General features: G+C 47.5%; 1 protein-coding gene across 4 annotated transcripts; it reads left to right on the forward strand.

Moving 5' to 3' along the window:
* Positions 1-307: 307 nt before the first annotated feature.
* PIF1 (PIF1 5'-to-3' DNA helicase) lies at positions 308-23,254 on the forward strand. Of its 4 annotated transcripts, XM_074962346.1 has the most exons (12): positions 308-895; positions 2,570-2,699; positions 4,822-4,947; positions 5,082-5,235; positions 7,075-7,189; positions 7,266-7,372; positions 8,412-8,551; positions 10,375-10,481; positions 11,450-11,537; positions 12,285-12,430; positions 22,051-22,242; positions 22,558-23,254. In XM_074962346.1, the coding sequence occupies exons 1-12, from the start codon at positions 323-325 to the stop codon at positions 22,612-22,614; spliced, it is 1,935 nt and encodes a 644-aa protein (XP_074818447.1). In that variant the 5' UTR covers positions 308-322; the 3' UTR covers positions 22,615-23,254. The 4 variants fall into 4 exon arrangements, 2 of the variants coding, with proteins under 2 accessions (XP_074818447.1, XP_074818448.1); XR_012640724.1 differs by lacking the exons at positions 22,051-22,242; positions 22,558-23,254 and adding an exon at positions 11,649-11,806 and having other exon boundaries at positions 12,285-12,422; XM_074962347.1 differs by lacking the exon at positions 22,051-22,242.
* Positions 23,255-23,617: the final 363 nt, after the last annotated feature.

Genomic DNA, 23,617 nt, shown 5'->3' on the forward strand with positions numbered 1-23,617 from the left:
GGCTATGTTCCCCGCCGGCATTTTTTAATCTCCGTCTGGCTGCTGTAGAGGCCGCAGCTGGGAGCCGTGGCTGCAGCCGCGACTAGGGAGTTGGGGGGAACCGCAGCCCCGGCGTCGGGTCCCGGGCGTGGCCCGCTCGGCCTCCCGCTCCTCCGCCAGCGCTTGGCAGCCCCGCCGCGCCAGCATCCTGCCCCTCGGAGGGAGCCAAGCGGGCGGAGCTGACGCGGCTGGACGCGGGCTGCTCGTGGCGGCGGGGCCCCTGGCAGGGCGGACGCCGGTCTCCGGCCGGGCTGAGCGCTGCGCTGTTTGCTTCGGGGAGGCGATGCAGGGCGCGGAGCTGGACGCTCGGATCCGCTGCAGTGTCACCATCGAGCGGCTGAGCCCGAGCGGCCCGGCCTCGAGGCGCCGGCTGATCCGCGACGCCGCCCTCGCCCTGGGCCGGGACGAGTTCCGGGAGCTGGTGCTGCAAGTGAGCGACGGCAGCGTGGCGCAGAGCTTCGCGCTGCGCGGGGAGGTGCGGCTCTTCACGCGCTTCGTGCGCGACGGGAAAAGCGGCCTGCAGCTGGGCGCCGCGCAAGTGCAGCTGCTGATCGCCAACTGCCCCCCCGACCGCCTCAGGCGCTTCCTCCGGCTGCTGCGCATCAAGCGCCAGGCGGCGGGGAAGGGGCCGAAGACCGTCACGGAGCGGGCGCGGCTGCTGTCCAGCCTTCCGCGCACCTTCGACACCATCAGCCCAGTCCAGGCCCGGGACGTGCAGCAGGCCTGCGCTCAGCGGGCCCACGCGAGCTGCGAGGCAACGCCTGTGAAAGGGCAGGCCCCGAGGGACCGAGGGAACAACGGTCTGTGCAGCAAGCCGCGGAAAAGAGCCAGGACAGAATCGGCTGAAGCAAGCGCTGTAAGAGCTCTCGAAGTAGGCATGGGGTAGGGGGTGGAAGCCCGCTTTGGGATATGGCTTAAGTAGGAGACTTGCGGGAGGGGGAGTTGCTGAGTGCGCTCATGGTTTGGGGAGGGGGGAGATCTTTTGTGGATCCATGGTACCCCACATCTTGAATTCTGTGTGCAGCAGATGTGGTCGCCCCATCTCAAAAAAGGTATATTGGAATTGAGAAAGCTTCAGAAAAGGGCAACAGAAATTATTAGGGGTATGGAATGGGTTCGTTATGAGGAGATGAATAAGGCTGGGGCTTTTTAGCTTGGAAAAGAGATGGCTAAGGGGAGATATGACTGAGGTCTATAAAATCATGACTGGTGTAGAAAAAGTAGATAAGGAAGTGTTTACTACTTCTCATAACACAAGAAGTAGGGGTCACCAAATGAAATTAATAGGCAGCAGGTTTAAAACAAATAAAAGGAAGTATTTCTTCACACAGTCAACCTGTGGAACTCCTTGCCAGAGGATGTTGTGAAGGCCAAGACCATAACAGGGTTCAAAAAAGAACTAGATAAATTCATGGAGGATAGGTCTATCAATGGCTATTAGTCAGGATGGGCATGAATGGTGCCCCCAGCCTCTGTTTGCAGAAGCTGGGAATGAGGGACAGGGGATGGATCACTTGATCATTACCTGTTCTGTTCATTCCCTCTGGGGCACCTGGCAACTGACAGGATACTGGGCTAGATGGATCTTTGGCCTGACCCAGTAGAGCCATACTTATGCTCTTATGACTGCAAGACTGGGACACTACATTAAGCATCAGAGTCCTGTGGCACCTTCAGGACTCTTTGCTGCTTTTACAGATCCAGACTAACGTGGCTACCCTTCTGATACATTAAGCAGGTAGTTAACAAAAAACTAAATATTTTGTAGGTGGCTCCATCTGTTTCTGAATAAAACCTGTCCTTGATGGTTTCAAAGAAAGCCTGGAGTGCTGGGCGCTGCTCAGTCTGCAGACCGCCTGCATCAGTTGTTTGGAGGCCTCCTCGTTATCTAGACTAGAAAAATAGGGCGTGTCTAGCAAATGCATTGACAAATGTGTTAATTAACATGCTTTTAAGCACAAGGTACTACCTAGAGTAGAAAGACAGTGGTGTTCAAAAAATGTTTGCTGGGTGTGTTCAGTGGAAAGGTTCACCCAAAGTCGTGGTTAAAAATGAATTCCTAAATATTTTCCTAATCTAGTCAGGGTCTGAGAGAAGTCAGTTGTTCCATTTCATGTAAATAACACATGGACTCTGAACACTAACAATGATCAAATGTTGCAAAAGATTAATAATTTTTTTTATTTGACCAACTTTCAGCTGGTGAAAGACAAGCTTTTGAGCTACACAGAGCTCTTCTGGTCTCTCTCACCAACAGAAGTTGGTCCAATAAAAGATATTACCTTACCCACCTTGTCTCTCTAATATGCTGGAACCAACATCGCTACAACATTGCAAATAAATTGCAATGCAGTTATTTCACTGGAGCTCATTTTAGCAGTTGAAACTGGCATGACACCTATTTTCCATTCTAATCCCCATGGGGAAAAGGTATACAGGAGAAATTTTCCTCCAAAAGTTTTAAGATCCATGAGTATGTGCTGCTGTTAACAATTTTGGTTAGTGCACAAGTGTGACTTCTTCCTTTTAGGCGGCTGACGTGAAATGCTCAAAGAAGCTATCTTTGCTAATGCATTCACGGATGAGACTCTCGCAGGAACAGTCCATTGTGCTGAGTGCAGTGCTGACTGGGAAGAACGTCTTCTTTACAGGCAGTGCTGGTGAGAAACTTTATAGCTGAAGTGAAGCAAGGTTACCCCATATGTCCTAACTGCACTCCAATTAGGGCTGAAAAGCTTTAGTCTGTGGTATTGTGAGCTCCAGGAAAACTTTGGGCCTATCCTGCGTGGAACACTTTTAGCAAAAGTTTCACACCTGTGCTCCCACTGGCTTATCACAAAGAGGCTGTGTGCAAAAGGGCTTGTCCCATCAGTTTGAATTGTGGAAGAATGAAATAAAAGTAGCTTTTAAGAAAATGTTTAATCTCTTTTGCTGTTTGGACTCTCTCAGGGCCAAAACTATGAAACCGAAGCAGAGAGACCCAGTTTTAACCTGTGTTAACCCTAAAAGACACTCAGAGCTGACAGATTATTACAACTGTCACCTTTTGAAACCATAGACTGCAACTCATTTGTGTGTGTTTTCCTGCTTTAACCTTTCAATAATTCTCTCATTTCTTTTCTTAATTACTAAATCTTTAAGGCTTAGATAGCTTACTATAGGATTGGATACAAGCATTGTCTTTGGTGTGAGATCTGAGGTATGAATTGACCTGGCATAAGTGACTGGTCCTTTACGACTGGGGGTAACTTGAATATCCTAAGTCTATCTTGTCTGGGTGGTAAGAGACACTGGAATGTCCATGGGGACTGTTTGTGACTCCATGATAAGACTAAAACAATGAGGCATCCTTGTGGCACCTTAGAGTAACAAATTTATTTGGCCATAAGCTTTCATGGGCTATAACCCACTTCATCAGATGCATGGAGTGAAAAATATAGTAGGCAGGCATAAATATACAGCACATGAAAAGATGGAAGTTGCCTTACCAAGTGCGGGGGGGGGAGGGGGGGGTCAGTGCTAACGAGGCCAATTCAATCAGGGTGGATGTGGCCCATTCCCAACAGTTGACAAGAAGGGATGAGTATCAACAGAGGGGAAAAGTACTACCAAAAAGTAATACAAAAACCTGAGTCTTCATTAATCCGTACTGATGTGCCCCTGCCTACAGCAATAGGGAGGCCTAGGGTGGAGGGCATAGCTAAGCACCTCTTTAACATGATGAGGTTCATGCTTAAGGCCCTGTCTCTTTAAATATGCCCTTTCTCATGCCTGCCGCCTCCTCCTCCCCCCCCCCTTTTTTTTTAGGCCTTATGGCCTTGTAAGGGAGCAGAGGTTTTTGGGTTGTTGTTTTATTGCTTGTCAAAGTAGGGCATCACAATCTTTCTTACACCAGTGTTGCCAATTCTTGTGATTTTTTTATCACAAGTCTTATGTTTTTTGTGTTTTAAATATCCAGCCCCTGGAGTCATGTGAGAATCTAATTTAATTTTAAGTGACATTTCTGGTTCTCATAGTTGCTGAGCAAAGCATCAAATGGGAAGCTTAAAGGTTCTTAAACCAGAAGGCAATTAAGAGAACTCACTTGTGTTTTTTTTTTTTAAAATCCAGTGGGTTTTTTTTGTCATCATGATTTTGGGGGCTTGATTAATTTTTTAACACTTGGAATTGGCACTGTTGCAACCTACACATTCTGCAATGCTTAGTGCAGATGCACAATGTGTCAAGCCTTTTGTTTAAGTGTAGCTGTATCTAGCGATGCTTAAGAGTTCCCTTTTGGTATAAGGGATAAACTCTAATCAAAGGTGCACATTAAAAAGTTGAATGCGGGAAAGAACAATTCAACTTTAGCAAAAAGTGAAATCTTTTAAATCATCCATGTTGGGGAGATGTTTAGCCAATATAAATGATGACACTAAGATACTCTTATAGCTACCATGGTTTCTCCTCCATGACTGGGTTCCAGTGTGGGGAGTTTATGGAACCCTAAATGGGAGGGGTCAAATAACCCCTAAACTGCATCTTTTCTAAAGGGTCAAACAGAGCTAATCCTTTCCTGACATGGTAGGCTTTTACAACTTCCTGAGCTCTATGTGGTCGGGCTGTTCTTGTCTTTTGTTCCTAGTGTTTTCTGACATATGAGGTTTTGAATGAGCAGAGTGGAGGGTGGTATTAGGAGGAATTTGGGACTGGAATTCAAACAGCATGTATTTTTGGGGACATATCTCTAATGGTGTCAGGGGGAAGCTTCTTTCTGAAATACATTTTATACTCTTCTAAAAGGGACTGGGAAGTCATATCTGCTGAAAAAGATTGTGGGTTCACTCCCCCCAAAGAGCACCTATGCTACAGCCAGTACAGGAGTAGCAGCTTGTCATATTGGTGGCACCACGCTCCATGCTTTTGCAGGTAAGGAGGATAACTTTCTGCTTGAGAACCTTCCCTGGCTTGCTATGCTCTGGGGAAGATGAGTGGAAGGGACCTGGGAACTCTTGGCATTTTGGTAAAGATGATACTAACTCTGGATTCTCTCCTTTCATTAGGTATTGGTTCTGGGAAAGCGCCACTCAATCAGTGTATTGAGTTGGCTCAAAGAACTGGAGTGCGTCAACATTGGTTGAGCTGCCAACACTTAATTATTGATGAGATTTCAATGGTGGAGGGCAAGTTTTTTGATAAGCTGGAGGCAGTAGCCAGGTGAGGGTCATGCAGCAAAGAGTCTTTATAACTGATCAAGTTCCCTGGATCACTTTGCTAGGAATGCCTTCCCCCTACCTCCTGTGGCTGTATTGGGAGGTAAGGTTTGCTAATGGCTAGAGTAGTTGGGAGGCTCTGGATTATGGAATCCTAGAAAGGGACCTCAAGAGGTAATCTAGTCCAACTCCTTGCCTTGACATAAGACCACATAGGCAGAGACCATCCCTGACAGGTGTTTGTACAACCTGTCCTTAAAATGAAGGAGATTCCACAACATTCCTTGACAGCCTAATTCAGTACTTAACTATCATTATAGTTAGATTTATCCAATCTCTAATCTAATGCTCTTTGCTGCAGATTAAACTGATTACTACTTGTCCTACCTTCAATAGACATGGAGAACAATTGAATGCAATCTTCTTTGACAGCTCTTTATCACATTTGAAGTCTGTAATCAGGTCCACCCTCAGTTTGTATTTCTCAAAACTAAATTTGCCCAGATTTTTTAAACTTTCCTCATAGGTGAGGTTTTCTAAACCTTTTATTTTTGTTGCTCTCCTCTGGGCTCTCTCCAATTTGTCTCCATCTTTCTTAACAAGCGACAACCAAAACTGGACTGAGGCCTCCAACTGAGGCCTTAACAGCGCCAAGTAGAGCGGGACAATTACCTTTCATGTCTTGCGTACAACACACCTCTTAATACACCCCAGAATTAAATTAGCCTTTTTCACAACTGCATCACATTGTTGACTCCTATTCAATTTGTGATCCACTACAACCTCCACATACTTCTCGGCAGTACAACCATCTAGCCAGTTGTTTTACATTTTGTAGATGTGCATTGTGTTTTTTGGTTTTTTTTCCTTAGTATGGTATTTTGCACTTCTTTATTGTCTTATTTGTTGATTTCAGACCAATTCTCCAATTTATTAATGTCCTTTTGAATTCTAATCCTGTCCTCCAAAGCATTAGCAACTCCTTTCAGCTTGATGTCATTCATAAATTGTATATTCTATGTAAGCAGGGGTGAAAATGGGCCAGTACAGTGTACTGGTAAGAAGCTGGTACTGTCCCATGCACAGCCAATGTTAAAGTGTTGCCACAGGAGTGCTATAATGTTGCTGCCCCTTTTGACCCCTCCTGTTTGGGGGGGGGGGAAGGGGCAGTTGCCCCAAGGCCGGCGATTTAAAAGGGCCCGGGGCTCCCGGCTGCAGCAGCTGGACCCTGGGCCCTTTTAAATTGCTGCCAGAGCCCCAGGCAGCACAGATGGGCTAGCTGGGGGAGGCTGACCCTCCAGCCCTGCCCCTTCTGCCCAAGGCCCTGCCCCAGGTCCCACAGCCTGCTCCCAGTACTGGTAAGTGTTTAGTATTACTTTCACCCCTGTATGTAAGAATACTCTCCACTCCAGCACTGAAGTTCTTAATGAAAATATTGAATAGTATTGGACCCTGGACAGATTCCTGTGGGACTCACCCAGATAGATCCACTCAGTTTGACACTGAACCATTGATAACTACTCTTCCAGCAAGGACTTTTCAATCAGTTTTGCACCCACCTTTATAGTAATGTTATCTGGACCACATTTCCCCAGTTAGCTTGTGGGAATGCCATGTGGGGATGTGCCAAAAGCCTTTCTAAAATCAAGATATCATGTCTGCTACTTCCCTACATACGCTAGGCCAGTACACCTGTCAAAGAAGGAAATTAGGCTGGTTTGGTATGGCTTGTTCTTGACCAATCCTCTATCGCTGAGGACTCCCAGCAAATTTCATGAGACCACTCCTATTTTTTTGTGCCAAGGTAATTAATGAAAATATTAAATTATCACTCCCCTTACAGAGCTGTCAGGAAACGGGATGACCCATTTGGAGGAATACAGCTGATCATCTGTGGGGACTTCTTACAACTGCCACCAGTCAGCAAAGGCAATGAGGAAACCAAGTTCTGCTTCCAGGTGTGAAGCCATCCCTACCCACTACCTCAGACTTTGTTCGTGGCTGTCTCATAATGAATGAACAACTTATTCACAGGCAAAGAGCTGGAGGAAATGCATCCACGTGAACATGGAGCTGACAGAAGTCCGGAGACAGACTGAAAAGAGCTTCATCTCACTCCTGCGTACAGTCCGCCTGGGCAGGTGAGGAGGAACCTCTTTCCTCCTTCCCACAGATGGCCGAGTGTAGGGGGTGTCACTTGGCTACCCCCCCCAACATCCTCGAAAGGTGGTATAGCTGGCTAGATGGCTGTTAAGGCACCTGGACACATCTTTGCCTCACCCACTCCCAAGCACCACCGCTTCTCACTCCTTCTCCAACTAATGGAAGCAGTAACACTAGTTGCTCCTTGCCCAGTTAAGCAGGCTGCCTGCATTGTGATCGCTCATAGTCTCTGCTCCATGGTGTCCATTTTACCTGCTGTGCTGACTGCTGATGGATCTCATGGTCTTGAGACACATGAACAATATGACAATGCTGGTATAAAATTAACAAATTAAACCTGATGTTCAATTCCTTGGAACCTAACCCTACACCTGGAAGTGTCCTTCCCTGTCTCTGTATAAGGTTGTGTGGGTGATTGAGCTGCTCTAGCAGGTGGCAACCATGGGCATTAGGGAATGGGGAGGAGATGGGGTGGAGGGGGCAAGAATGTGCTTGTCGCATGTATCCACCTTGTGAAGAAATCATCTGAGGGGTAAAAAGTTTTGGTGATATCTCATGAAATCCCCATATGAATGCTTTCAGTGACACTGAAAGCAAACAATCTTAACAATAAGAGATTGATACATTTAGTGCAGCTCCTTTGATAGGAGCAGTAGAGTAGATCTAGCAGTCAGCACAAGTCTGGAACAACACAGTGAATTCAATGTAATGGCCTGTCTACATTTGTGCTCCCACTATGGCTAGTCCCAGAGATGCTCCATTAGAGCAGTGGTGGGAGACCTTAAGAACCTTAATGAGATAAGGCTATGGGGTGTGGGGAGAGCAGGGCTTGTATGCACAAGTTGAAATAACTCACCCTTCCAATAGGGGTAGTGACTTTGTGGTGGTTGCCCAGGATGTACAATAGATATCACTATTCTTGGCATTTCTCACCTGAGCTCTCCTGTTGGAGACTTTAAATCTTTATTCCTTGTTATATTATTATGGTACTTATTTGCCACCCCCAATCTCCACCAGGTGCACAGATGAGGTTACCAAGCAGCTGATGCAAACAGCTACCAACAGGGTCGAGAGAGATGGGATCCTTGCGACTCGTCTCTGCACCCACAGGGATGATGTGGAACTAACAAATGAGAGACGATTGCAACAGTTACCAGGTAAACACATGGGGCGAGAAAGCTGTTAATTTCAGCAGGAGGAGAGGACATTGTAGATAATGAGGAATGAAGAACTGGCATTTTGGAGCTCAAGCTGCTCTAGTCACAACCTCTTCCAGCGGGCATTGTGGATATGAGGGGTTATTGTAGGGTCAGACCTGCCTAGGGTTTTAAAAAATACATAATTTATATAAGTAATCTATATAATCTAAAATAGGCATAAACTATGCCTAACAAATGTCCCATTACACATGCACTCACTCCAACCAGCTGTAGACCAGACCTGCCCCTTAGTTCATTTATTTCCCCCATTCCTAGTCTCCCCTCCCATCCAATACCTCATGCAGGCCTGGCTCTACTCAGAGGTCTGCTGCTTCACTGCTAGTTAAGTGTTTCATGCCCAGAGAGTCTTCCCCAGCTGTCTCTGGGTGGTCTTGCTGGAAAAACTAGAGGGGGGTGGGGAGGTCTTGCATTCATCCATTGGCAAAGGCATAAAAGGGAGGAGACTGCCATTGGTCTAACAACTGACCTGAAGCCAGAGACTCATCAGGGAGGTAGGTGCTGGAATGGGGGTCTACAAGCTGGAGACTCCTGGGACATGTAGGTCCGTTATAAAAACTGTTTCATCTTGGAGCACAAACTGCAGATTCCAAAGCCTCTCTGTGCTAAACTTCCTTTCATGGTAGCTTTGATTGTGAGAGGGAAACGGAGCAAGAAGAGGTGGCCACACTCTTAAAGCTGCAATTGAAGTCTGACTGCTCAGTGCCTGGCCTCTCAGGGCATATCTGTGCTGCAATGTAAACTCCTGCTTGACCCCAGGCTCAAGCCCGCCCTCCCTCCCCCACTTGACTCTACACTGTAATTGCATTAACCCAGGACTCAGACCCAGCATCCCAGGATGCTGCTGGGCTGGAGGGTCCAAGCTCCAGTTAAGTCACACCTGACTTGGGTCCCAGGAATCAGCCAGAAGTATCCCATGGAACTATGGAATAACTTCCTTAGTCGTCTCTATCCCAGTAATCTGCAATCCACACTATTAAACAGACCTTTTTGTGGGACAGAAAATGGGGCCGAAACATCCACGAGTGCCTCATGGATGGTCTGTTAGTTTCCTGACACAGGAGTGAAAGTGCAAGCAAGAGAAGTTCATCAAAAGGCGCCTTCTCCATGTTGTTGCTCCAGTAGCAGACCAAAAATGACTGCCCAGCAGTCTGGGTTGGTGGACTGTTCAACCTTCCTGTAACATGCAGCGCAGGCAGTAAAGCTTTCCCACAGTCCTGGGGCTAGAGTGGCCACACTATTTTGTGGGTGGGAGAAGAGAGCACACTAGGGACTCTGGGATGTGGTTACTTTGACTCAGGTCTGCACTCTGCAGTGTGCATGCCAGTGCCCTAATTCAAGCATTCAATAGAAAAGCCTTAACAAAGGGTTAAAATAGAATGTAGATGCTCCAGCCCAGGGTTCCCTAACACAGGTCACTGACTTGAGTCCCACTAATCCTGGGCTTACATTCCAGTGTAGACATACCTTCAGATTCACAAACTCTGGAAGGTATAAATTGGAGCAGGAGGTAGGGGAGGGCCAGCAGGGGCTTTCTGCTGTTAGAAGCTACTGGAAGAGATCCTTTCTGGGGTGTACAAGAGTTGTGTGTGGAGAGCTGGATTTCTGGGCCCGAGTTCAGAATAGAAAGTAAGAACCCTTCTGGCTCAGTCTGCAGAAACCTGCTGTGTGGAGTGAGTGCCAAGTCTTCCCCATATTTAGGGACTTTGTTGTGTGATAATTCTGATGGTAAGTCCATGTTTGTATTGCTTCTTCCTCACCAGGAGAAATGCACTCCTATGAGGCTGTGGATAGTGATCCCATGCTAGTCAAAGCAATTGATGCTCAGTGTCCAGTAAGTCGCTGTATTCAGTTGAAACCAGGAGCCCAGGTGAGCATGTGCATATTCTATGGGGAGTAACGGCCAACAGAAGGATTAGAGTCAGTATTTGCTGTTATCTTTAAAATCTTTCCCCACAGGGATGTGGACTGGGTGTGAAATGGAAGCACCCCTCAGACCCCAGGCTGTTCTAAAGAAACAGGCTATTATCTTAATTTATAAGATGTCCTTCCCCACTTGATGAAAGCCACTTGGTTTAAATTCAAAGTCTCAATCTCTGCTTGGAGACTGATTGACCAAGGTGACTGCTTGCTCTATGTCCAATGGAGAAGAGACATTGGATGCACAGTACAGAATCACACTAAGTACAGAAGGGGTGGGGACTGGAGGAAAAGGCACTTTAAACCACTTTTGTGCTGCCTGGATTCTAGGCTGCTCAGCTCTTAGCATAAATTAGAGCTAGGCTTCTTATGGACTATGGCACAGCTCAGAATCCCTGCAGCACCATGTGTTAAGGCTCTGGCCTCCCATCACCAGTACACCCTGTACACCAGGGCTTGGGGTGAGGGGCACAATAGGGCTGCTTACAATGGCCCTACACTGTCTGCATTGGAGAATTGTTCCCTGGCCACTTTCAGTCTCTTTAAAGTCCCTGTAAACTGCTGGAGTGTGGGGAGGAATCTTCCCAGAGATCCAAGTGTCACTATTATGTGACTTTGGTTGTAGACAGAACCAATTCAAAATCTTCCCAAAGCAATTTCATAGAGTAAAGGGGTGATGGGATCTGTGCCCTGTGCGGCTCAACAGCTGAGAGCCCTGGGGAGGAATGAGCTCTGGGATGGCTTCACTGTGAGGTGATTCCACCTACTGTTGCTAGGTCCCACAGTAACATTAACAGTATCAGCCAATTATTCTGACTCCTCTGAGTTAGGAGCAGAACTGGGGCAAGGCAGGTGAATGAATAGGGCTGTAAGGCAAGGGCACCAAACAAATCTAGGCATTTTTCCCCTCCACTATAGGTGATTCTTACTAAGAACCTGGATGTGTCCCGGGGTCTGGTGAATGGGGCAAGAGGGGTTGTGGTTGAATTTGAAGCTGACAGGAAGGGTGAGTATATAATGTTAAGGTTGCCAGTTTTGGTTGGATGTATTCCAGGAGACTTCATCATGTGACATAATCTGTAATTAAAGATTAATCTTTAATTTCTGGAGACACCAGGACAATTCTGGAGAGTTGGCAACCCTATATGATGTGCTTATGACTGTGCCAGTGGCAGCTGTTAGTCCTACTGCAATTCCTGGGGGGGAGAGTAATCATTTTCTGCAACATCAAGTTCTCCCTGCCTGTGAGAACCAAGAATCAGGCCAAGCCCCCAGGTATAGCTGCTTAAAGGTTTTCTGTGTGTGCTTTTCATCATTCTCTGGCTCTGCATGCTTGCTTGCTCTTACCTGGTTTCTGACCATGACCACTCATGCTCTCTCCTTGCAGCAGTACATCTTTCCAATAGCAAGAACAAATGTAGCTTTTTGGCTACAGTGTTCCAACCCTCCACCGCACTATTTCATGTTTTCTCTGCTCCATTTCTGGCCTGGTAAATAGTTCTGTTCATTCTCCTGCTTAAGGGTGCCTTCTCTGAATGCTTTACAGTGTCATCTCACTCCAGCAAGAACCACTGTGCTAGAGGAGCAGCAGGACTGAGTTGTGCTTTTATAAATAGAGCCCCAAAGCCCATGGAAGAGTTGGTCTGAAATGGGAAGGGATGGGGAAGGGAAAAGGGTAAACTTAGGCTCCTGCTTCCTGGGAACACTGGTACCAGAGGGACATTCCTTATTCTGACCTGCTCTTCTCTCCCAGGACTGCCCCAAGTGAGGTTTCTTTGTGGGGTCACAGAGTTAATCAGGCTGGAGCGCTGGGTCTTCAAAGGTCCATCTGGAATTTATCTGAGTCGTCAACAGTTGCCTCTAAAATTGGCATGGGCCATATCCATCCACAAGAGCCAGGTTAGTACTTTTATAGAGACTGCCACAAAAAGTATTCTCCTTTACCTTCATGTTCTTAGCATGCTTGTGCCACTGGCAGTAGTGGGAGAGGGGAGCGCCAGGGCCCCTGTGTGGGTTGGGGGAAGTGGAGGTTGTGGGGGCAGGGTTGCCTAAAGGTGCTTGCACTGCTGATGACAGGGAAGAAGGAAACTGCCTTATCTTCCTCCCTTTGTTTTGGTTAAGGTATGTTGGCTCAAAGGGTACTACCATTCATGGTTCTGGAGCAACAGGCCTGAAAACATTACCCAGTCTCTTGGAGTTAAATCCTCTTCCTTTTTTACTCTGTAGGCATGTATTTAGGCACAGCAGAGTCAATGTTCAACAGTTTGTTACTTTAACTGGAGTTACCAAATGGTTCAGTTTAAGCAGAGCACTGGATTGGTTTAAGTTTAAAAAATTAAAACCTGTTTATTAACAAAAGAAAAGATTAAGTGAATTCAAATATGAGAGTTAGAAATGGTTACAAGCAAACGAAAGTGAAAACATACATCTAAAAGGCTAAAACTTAATCTAGCAAAGTTTTGGTTTAAGGCTGTTTGCTCACCAACAGTCTTCCAGCAAGATAGTGACTGACCTTTCCTTGGTCATTATCTCTCCCAGAGGTCCAAAGGTGCTGGTGCCTTTGTCTTATGTGAAAGATACCTTGGAGTTTTCTGTCCCTTTCTTTTATAGTCCAATGAACCTCTGAAGTGGATTCTTCTCATGGTTATCCTTCCAAGTATAGTTTATTCAAGCAGTAGGCGGTGACATGGAGTCCAGTGGTGAAGCAGATAAAATCCAAATTGTTCTGTTCCCTGTCATCTCTTCCCCCTGCTGTCTTGAGGATGCTGTTTACTATATATATGTAAATTGAGGTAAACACACATTCTTTGAGTGATGGTCCCTACTGTATTCCACTGGGATTATGCCCAGAGATGGAGCTTTTGAAAGTAGTACTGTATGGCAGTCCGTGTATGCACCTGCACCACCTTGTGGTTTCAGATAAGGTGATTAAAGGGTGCAGCAGGCCACAAGCATCTCCAGTCCTTTCTCACTGATCCAAGTCAGAGCTCTCCTATCCTCTTTGCAAAACCTTTAGGAAAAAGCTGTAGGTTTTTTGTGGGTTTTTTACATTTTCTAATTTAAATTTGTTCCCTTTTTTTTTTCCTTGGGAAGCTGTTTCAGTTTTCTGCCCCGCCCTCCCCGCCCCCCAAGTGTTCCCCCCCCTTTCCCCACACACACACTAGCCAGATCTGTGTACTGGATTATGCTGAAGATGCCAGGGTTCAAAATCAGTGCTTCCTGTCCCCACTTGTTTTCAATCTGTGAGCACCAGTACAGTGCTTTTTGTACTGCCTATGGGAATCCCACATCACATCCAGGTGCAGTATCTGCCTCACTTTCCCTGCCCATACTTGAGATAACTGGGCTCTCTGCCTCAAGAAGCACCTCTATAAAGGCTGCCACAGGACCTGTTAGATCCTGGCCAGGGAAACATCCCCACTCCCACATCAGCCTCAGCAGGCAAAGAGTGCTCAACCCTAATGCAGAGCCTCCTTTCAGAGGAATGGATACCATTGACCTGTGGGAGACTTGGAAGCACTCTGCATCCCCACGAACTCTTTGCATTAGAAGGGCTGTGATTGCCACAAACCCCAATCCAGTCATCTGTTCACAGGGTCTCTTACCGCACTATGTTCCTGCCACCTCCTGTTCCAGCAGCACCACCATTTGTAGAGGTCTCCGATTCAGATGATATGGATATCCAACACAATCCACTGTTCCCATTCCAGGAGCATGACTATTGCAAGGTTCTGACAGCACTGTGGCAGTTCCTTACCTGTAGAGCTGATATGTAGCTCTAAGGTGATAGGCTAGACAACAGCAGGGTCAAGTGGGTTGTGCATACTGGAACTCATGGCCCTAGTATTTACCCTCTGAATGGTCACACTCAGTTTGGGAAGATTCTATTGCATTGCCACCACAACCCTTGTCAGGTAAATGCTCCAAAATAGCACTGGATGATGCACCAATCAACTGATCCAGAGAGGTATTCCTCATCTTCTCCAGATGTGGCTCTCATATCAACTCCTTTCTTTCTGCCAGTTCCAGGAACTGCTGCAGAGAATAGCAAATTTGCACTTGAGATTCCATTAGAAGTAGTACAGGCTAGTCAACATGAGTTGACTTCTTTCACACATTGGTACCACCAAGGGTGGCCCTACCAATCAACGATGCCATTCTCCTGTCAGTGTACACTGTATGGCACATCTTGGCCACATGCGCACCCACTACAAAAGGGGCTGAAAGGAAGCCCTATGTCCTAACCAAGGGGTTGGAGTTTCTCTTCTCTCAGCCTCCACCCAGCTCACTGGTCATCCAGGTAGCATCAGGGCAATCCAACAAACTAAATCTGTAAGATCGCAACCAATTCCAGGTGCTTTTGCAGGAAGGCAACTTCTTGCCAGGTCCATGCTAAGGCTGCACTGGACTCAGCAGTCATAGCATCATGGGTGTTGGTGCCAGAGATGGTCATGAGGAGGGAATCCAGGTTACACTCCTCAGGCTTTCCTGAGGGAAGTGTAGAACACGCTAGAAGACCTTCCATTTGACAAATCACACCTCTTCAACCAGAAGATGGATGATTAACTACACTCCCTTAAGGGGTCTAGAGCCACATTAAGAACTTTGGGCATTTACACATGCTCACCTAAGAGGGCAGTAAAACTCTCACCCTAATCGCAATTCTACAGAGCCCCACAACTGTACCACCAGTGTACCTACAAGCCTCCTCAAAAACACCCTAAGATCCACAGAACCCATCCACCTACATCAACAGCCCAGTCATCCACACAACACACCCAATCGTCCTGTAAATGGTATTTGACTGTCATGAAAGCTGTCCACCACTCCGTGCATCAATGTCCCTACTGACTACCCCATTTGGGGGCCATCTCAAACTCTTTCTGCTGGGATGGAAAGCCTTAACAATGGACAAGTAAGTCCTGGATGTTATCCAGAATGGCTGTCATAGAGTTTACAGCAATGCCCCCATCACACCCTCCACCAAGATCCACATGCATGGAGCACTTCTGCTATGATATTCTCCAACTAGAGATGGAATCCCTCTTGCAGAGGGCAGCTGTTTCTATTCAAACTACTTCCTAGTACCCAAAAAGGATGGAGACCAGTCTTGGATCTTTGACATCTCAACTGTTAAGATTTCACATGGTGATGCTTAAAACAATCACTACCTCCCTAGAAAAAGACAAGTGGTTTATGGCTCTTGATATGCAAGGTGCCTACTTCCATATGGATATGCACCTGACTCACAGAAGGTTCCTGAGGTTCAAGGTGTGACTGACATTTTCAATACAGAGGTCTCCTGTTCTGACTTACTGCTGCCCTGCACTTATTCACAAAAGCTTTCCCCATGGTGGCAGATCATCACCAATGTCAGTCCTCATTTTCCCCTATCTAGATGACTGGCTGATAGCAGCATGGCCCAAAGGGGCTTGGGAATCAACATCCCAGCTGCTTCTACTCCTCTCTTCCCTAGGAGTCTGTGTCAGCTCCGAAAAATTGACTTTACTCCCTACACACTTCCTGGAGTTCATAGAAGCTTGCACAGACCAGAGCTTATCTGCCACAGGATAGATTCTAGACAATGAGAGAAATCATCAATTGCATCCCTTCAGTTTCAGCCAAGACGTGCCTTTCCCTCTTGGGGTATATGGTGTCCTACACATGTCACTCCCTTTGCTCAACTGAACCTGCATTGTCTACAACTGACTACAAAGAATCTACACACCTTTGCATGCCCTGCTCAGCATCCTGCCAAAAGTGATCTCTTCATTACAATGGCAGATAGACCACTATGAGTCTGCTTGGGGATGACCTTCCTCCATCCTCACCCACTGTGACTATCCTAACAGACACATCTCTTTTGGTCTGGGGGGATCAGGTGATAAAAGGCACTTGGACTCCATGGGAGACCAGGATGCACATAAACATATTGGAACTCCAGGCAGTGCACGGAGCTTGGCACCCTTGCTGCCGCACCTCCTCCCCCCCCCCCCCCCCCCATTCCTGTCAAGCTTTCATGGCTGGCACATCCTCATTGTGTTAGACGACAACACCACAGGCTCCTACATAAACAAGAGGGCACAAGATCCCAAGCTGAACAGCACCCTACCTATCGGGCACCCAGAACGTGATTTCCAATGCTCTCAGCAGAAACTTTGCAATTGACCACTAATGGGAGTTGCATGACACATAATCGCAGATATTTTCGAGGGATCCCAGTAAGGGATCTTTTTGCATCCAATACCATATGCACTCAGTATTGCTCAAGGGGAGGAATTGGAGCTCACTCGCAGGGCGACGCACTGGTTATAGATCAGTCAGATCGTACAAGCTATGCCTTCCACCCCCTTACCTCTCCTACCATAAGTGATCCACAAAATCAGGTGAGAGCAACAGCCATTCTGATCTCCCCCTTCTTCCTCAAGTGCTTGCTCATGTCCATTCCAATGTCCATGTGTCGCTTGCAGTATTGCTGAATTTTTCCACTAGTGGTATCCATTGGGTCAGCTCTGGTGCCCCCTGGAGTGGTGCCTTCATGGTGCTGTAGATAGACACCTGCTGACCCGCCAACCCCCTCGGTTCCTTGTTTCCATCTGTGACTCACTGGAATGCAGTTCATCTCTGACTTAGCAAGTGATACACCTTTTGTGGTTTCATCCTGTAAAGAATAAACAGATGACCAGGGAAGAGTATAAAAATGTTGCTCGGGCATGTAGGAATGAAATCAGGAGAGCCACATCGCACCTGGAGCTGCAGCTAGCAAGAGATGTTAAGAGTAACAAGAAGGGTTTCTTCAGGTATGTTGGCAACAAGAAGAAAGCCAAGGAAAGTGTGGGCCCCTCCCTGAATGAGGGAGGCAACCTAGTGACAGAGGATGTGGGGAAAAAGCTAATGTACTCAATGCTTTTTTTTTTCTTTTTTTTTTTTTTTTTTTTTGCCTCTGTCTTCACGAACAAGGTCAGCTCCCAGACTGCTGCGCTGGGCAACACAGCATGGGGAGCAGGTGGCCAGCCCTCTGTGGAAAAAGAAGTGGTTAGGGACTATTTAGAAAAGCTGGACATGCACAAGTCCATGGGGCCGGATGCATTGCATCCGAGTGCTAAAGGAGTTGGCGGCTGTGATTGCAGAGCCGTTGGCCATTATCTTTGAAAACTCATGGCGATCAGGGAGGTCGCGGACGACTGGAAAAAGGCTAATGTAGTGCCCATCTTTAAAAAAGGAAAGGAGGAGGATCCTGGGAACTACAGGCCAGTCAGCCTCGCCTCAGTCCCCAGAAAAATCATGGAGCAGGTCTTCAAGGAATCAGTCCTGAAGCACTTGCACGAGAGGAAAGTGATCAGGAACAGTCAGCATGGATTCACCAAGGGAAGGTCATGCCTGACTAATCTAATCGCCTTTTATGATGAGATTACTGGTTCTGTGGATGAAGGGAAAGCAGTGGATGTATTGGTTTCTTGACTTTAGCAAAGCTTTTGACACGGTCTTTCATAGTATTCTTGTCAGCAAGTTAAAGAAGTATGGGCTGGATGAATGCACTATAAGATGGGTAGAAAGTTGGCTAGATTGTCGGGCTCAACAGGTAGTGATCAATGGCTCCATGTCTAGATGGCAGCCGGTATCAAGTGGAGTGCCCCAAGGGTCGGTCCTGGGGCCGGTTTTGTTCAATATCTTCATAAATGACCTGGAGGATGGTGTGGATTGCACTCTCAGCAAATTTGCGGATGATACTAAACTAGGAGGAGTGGTAGATACGGTGGCAGGTAGGGATAGGATACAGAGGGACCTAGACAAATTGGAGGATTGGGCCAAAAGAAATCTGAGGTTCAACAAGGATAAGTGCAGGACCCTGCACTTAAGACGGAAGAATCCCATGCACCGCTATAGACTAGGGACCGAATGGCTAGGCAGCAGTTCTGCAGAAAAGGACCTAGGGGTGACAGTGGACGAGAAGCTGGATGAGTCAACAGTGTGCCCTTGTTGCCAAGAAGGCCAATGGCATTTTGGGATGTATAAGTAGGGGCATAGCCAGCAGATTGAGGGACATGATCGTTCCCCTCTATTCGACATTGGTGAGGCCTCATCTGGAGTACTGTGTCCAGGTTTGGGCCCCACACTACAAGAAGGATGTGGAAAAATTGGAGAGAGTCCAGCGGAGGGCAACGAAAATGATTAGGGGACAGGAACACATGACTTATGAGGAGAGGCTGAGGGAACTGGGATTGTTTAGTCTGCAGAAGAGAAGAATGAGGGGGGATTTGATAGCTGCTTTCAACTACCTGAGAGGTGGTTCCAGAGAGGATGGTTCTAGACTATTCTCAGTGGTAGAAGATGATAGGACAAGGAGTAATGGTCTCAAGTTGCAGTGGGGGAGGTTTAGGTTGGATATTAGGAAAAACTTTTCCACTAGGAGGGTGGTGAAACACTGGAATGCGTTACCTAGGGAGGTGGTAGAATCTCCTTCCTTAGAAGTTTTTAAGGTCAAGCTTGACAAAGCCCTGGCTGGGATGATTTGATTGGGGATTGGCCCTGCTTTGAGCAGGGGGTTGGACTAGATGACCTCCTGAGGTCCCTTCCAACCCTGATATTCTATGATTCTAGTCTATGATAGCTTTAAATGTTTGTAAGCTCCTACCCTGCCAAGAGAGCCTGCCCAGGGTGCCAGAGTATGCCTGGATCCTGGGGATTTAAGCAGTGTGCTACAAGCCCATGCCAGTTAGTGACCGGCACAATAGCTGCTGGAAGTTCCTGGGGAAAGGTCACGTTCAGGAACGGTGTTGGATTTGTAAAAACTTTAAACCCAGAACCAGGAAGGAGAGAGATAATAGATTCAAATCCCTTCTCATGGGGCAGCACTTTTCCCCTCATCAGAGCATCAACCCAATCCGACACCAAGTACCTCCTTGGTTAGGAGTGTTCTGGCCTCCTTTAGAGGGGCTCAGCATGGCCCAAGAGCCCTAGCACCAACTACCACCTGGTACCAACATACTTCTCCAGCTAAGAAGTCAGCACTATCCACACAGCACTGCTCTCCATCGCCGGTGCCACAGAAGATGGAAAAAGTCAGACATGGGGTGCTCCCCACTGAGGAAGATGCCTGAGAGAGAGTGGCCCAGCACAGGTCTCAAACAGACATTGAACTGTTGACACCATTGGCTTCAGTACCAGGAGGAGGTCCATTGTGTCTGGTGCCCATGGATTCCCCATCTAAAGTGAGCAATAGAAGGGATACAGCCCTGGCTGCACCACTGACACCCTGGGGCATATGAGGCAGCGAGGAGCCTCCTGGCCCTTCCAGCACTGCCATGTTCCCGGAATCGTGGCCAATAAGGGACAGGTCCGGCATCGCAGGACTCCATTCCACGAAGGCGGGTACTGGCCTAGGGCAGGCTAGCAATGATGGCGAGACACCATCCACCATAACATTCATGTTTGCCAGGCTCGTCCGCCACGGTGTCACTCGTCACAGCAGCACTCACACATCAACCGTCACCATCCTGGCACCCCGCAGCATCACAGCACCACCGTGGTCTCCCAGGAGTAGGTCATTGGGCTCCAAATCGCAGGTAGACTTGTACACCTCACAAAGAAGCCAACATCAGGCAGACCCTAGGTGCCTGGTAGCCATGACTAAAGGGCTCATCCCATCAGCCTGGCCTCTTAGCCAGTGGCAGATGTCACTCCAGTGGCCAGTCTGGACCCCTTGGGTAGCTCAACTGTTCCAGGGCTCCCACTCAGGGCAATCTTGCTCAGCACCATCAGAGGCGAGAGCGCCTCCACCTCCCCCCCACCCCCTTGGAGAGGGGCTCCATTCCAGGGGCAGAAGTCAGCGATGCCCAGGATACCCCAGCAGGACACCGGCCAGCAATGGAGGACATACAAACCTGGTGCCAGTCCAAGCCTCCTTGTCCTTTTCCCCTGATGAGGCAGTGCTGGGTATGGCTATAGCATCTATACAAGACAACTACAAGGCTCACCAGGAGCTCTTGTCAGGTGGCACAGAACCTGGGTGTTAAAGTGGAGATCAGAGTCAGCCCCAGCCTTGGTGGACATATTGGCACCCTCAGCGCTGGCAAGGGTTGGCCCTATCATTGAACAAGGCCATCTTGCATCCCATGAGGGCTCTGTGGCAAACCCCCACATCCTCTACACCTGCTTTGCAATGGGCTGGAGGGAAGTATTTTTTGCCCCTGAAGGGGTCTGAGTATTTGTACACCCAACCCCCACCAAGATCCCTGGTTGCGGCCACTGCTAATGACCAGGAAAGATAAGGGCAGCAAGGACCCTCCACCTAAGGCAAAGGAAGCCAGGAAACTGGACCTGTTGGGGAGGAAAGTATACTCGATGGGGGGGCCTCCAGTTGAGAATCTGCAACCACCAGGCACTGCTAAGCCACGATGCCTGTTGTTCCTGGTCCACTAGGCTAAAATTCAAGGAACTCTTGCCATCACTCAAAGAAGAAAACAAGGTTACTTACCTGTAACTGGAGGCGCTTTGAGATGCGTGGTCCCTATCTGTATTACACTGCCCACCCTACGTCCCCTCTGCTGTGGATCCCATAGGTCTGCATTGGAGAAGGAACTGGAGATGCTGGCAGCCTGCCACACCCTTTAGTGCCTTGGACAAAACCACAAGGCAGTGCAGGGTGCATGTGCAGACCACCAAACAGTACTACTTTCAAAAGCTCCAGCTCCAGGCGCATGTATAAAACCCACAGTGGAATACAGATAGGGACCACACATACAGTTGACGGTGAGTAACCTCATTTTCCTTTATTTAGGATAGACTTGTTTAACAACTTTTGCCTAGGCACTGTCTTGTTTTGAACATGTGCTAACAACATCATATTGGGACAATTCATAACTTCAGACAATATTGCTGCATACATTTCACCATGATATTGACTAGCAAATTATTAGTTTTCAAATGATACCTCACAAAGCCTATTTTGTTCAAAGATTATTACAATAGTCAGTGTGTAGGGTCACACCATTCTTGTGCCAGCATTAACCCTTAACTTCTCCCACTCTCTACTGTTTATCCCTCTGATGTACAGAGAGAGAGAGAGAGAGCAATGATCTCTCCCCTCAGCCTTCATTTTGTTAGGCTAAACATGCCAAGTCTCTTCTCAAAGGTAGGTTCTCTATTCCTCTGATCATCCTAGTAGCCCTTCTCTGCACCTATTCCAGTTTTGAATTAATCTTTCTTAACCATGGGAGATCAGAATTCTCAGAAGTGTCTCTAAAAGGAAGTTAGAGGGACTAAGGACAATCCTGCTCCATTTTGTCTAAATGTCCCCAGGAAGTCCTTTTTCAACCCCATTGATCTACTTCCTGCCAAGTTCATAGAGAAGTTCCCTTTGCATTGGGAAGGGGTAGATATCAATAGCAGTGTTTTCCTGACAGTCATACCTTCATCACTATATTGTGGATGGGACAATTGGGTCCCATATGAAGGTGTGTGGGATGGCTTTTGTGTTGCAAGCTCACTTGCTTTTACCTGTGTCTTCCATGCACTAGGGTATGTCATTAGACTGTGTGGAGATCTCCCTGTCTCGAGTCTTTGAAAGTGGTCAGGCTTATGTAGCCCTTTCCCGAGCCCGTAGCCTTGAGGGCCTCCGGGTTCTGGATTTTGATCCCAACGTTGTGAGAGCCAATCCATACGTGCTACAGTTCTACAATCACTTACAGAAAGAACAACTTCTATCTCAGGTAAATTCAGCAATTGATCTCCATTAGCTTGTCGCAAGCAGAGACAGGCACTGAAACTCGGAATCCCCCCACAAAAAGCAAAGGAGCAGCGGGTAGTGATGGGAGGGACAGGATTGGGGAAAGTCAGGGAAGAGTGGATGGGGAAGCATGTGATAGAAGAAGGATGTTTAGTCTAAGAGTCCTATTCAGATTACAGCCCACTAACTAATCTGCTGCACAGAATGGAAGTGAGTTCCCTAGGCCCAATCCTTCCCCTTCCATAGAAGGGCTAAATGAGAAATGATTCACTGGAAATCTCTTGGTTTTTTCCCCTAGGCTTCTCTACACAGATACACTGAAGCAGAAGAGAAGGAGAATTGGAAATCTAGCTGAGGATCCACTGGGCTACATCTGTGAGGCACAAGCACAGGCTGATCTGGTTTCAGCAGCGCAGCTGTTGGGTACATCTTATACCACTGGTGAAATTTTGCTTTGTGTTCCTGCTTCATTGGCTCAAAGGCCACACCTGCCCACTGTGACAACACTAGCTGTTCAGGCACTTAACTTTTTGGGGAAAATTCTTCCTCTGTTTATGTCCTGCTGGTTTAGGGTGGAGGATAGCATCAGACCCCATCCTCTCTTCCTGACATATGCATACTTGTGTAATGTTTGACTTGTCCTTGGCAAGCTGGAGGAGAAATGAGATGTAGCTCTCCCCCTTCCTCTGCTGAACTGGAGCCTGCTAGCTGTGGCTGTCATCGCACAGAAAGGATACTGAAGAGCAATTGGAATGCTGGTGCTGCAAGTAGGCTATTTCCAGCTGGTGAAGTGCTAACAATCAGGCTGTCACTCGGCAGGTGCACCCTGCCTTTAGAACCATTTTATGCTATCTGTGTGTCACCTGTTGATATAGAGAGGGTTCACTAGTTTTACTGCTGGGTGAAGTTATGTGAAGTCATAACTGTACTCTTAATTTTGATGGTACTTTATGGCAATAAAAGGATGTAGCCACTGCAATCTGTCATACCAAGTTCTAGAAGTACGGGTAGAGGGGATTATGGGTATGTCATCAATTCACAGGCTCTGAGTCTCTGATCTGATATGGTGGCTTAAAATGCTTCAAACAGTTTCCTAGGAGTATTTCTTTAGTTTACTGGACCTGAAGGATCCACCATTTTCTGTAAAGGCAGGCCTGGGGCCTCAGGAACTCCAAGGCTGAGCCTATGAGCTCCAGAAATCCTTATTTTTGTCCTGGGCTCTCTGCAGCATGTCAAGCTGAAGTCCAACTCAGAGACAGACTTCACCATAGGGAGCAATGCACTCCAGTAAGTATTTGCAGTGATACTGGACAGCCTTTTCAAGGCAAGGTAATATTTTAGTCACCTGGAATGCACCA

Source organism: Natator depressus, chromosome 8 (genome assembly GCF_965152275.1).
Source record: "Natator depressus isolate rNatDep1 chromosome 8, rNatDep2.hap1, whole genome shotgun sequence".
Classification (NCBI taxonomy): domain Eukaryota; kingdom Metazoa; phylum Chordata; order Testudines; family Cheloniidae; genus Natator; species Natator depressus.

Excerpts from the sequence above, each read along its gene's own strand:
- PIF1 (XM_074962346.1), top strand. The coding sequence starts at position 323 with ATGCAGGGCGCGGAGCTGGACGCTCGGATCCGCTGCAGTGTCACCATC. Across the intron at positions 5,236-7,074 it reads AAGCTGGAGGCAGTAGCCAG|AGCTGTCAGGAAACGGGATG; the intron begins GTGAGGGTCATG and ends CTCCCCTTACAG. Across the intron at positions 10,482-11,449 it reads AGTTGAAACCAGGAGCCCAG|GTGATTCTTACTAAGAACCT; the intron begins GTGAGCATGTGC and ends CCTCCACTATAG.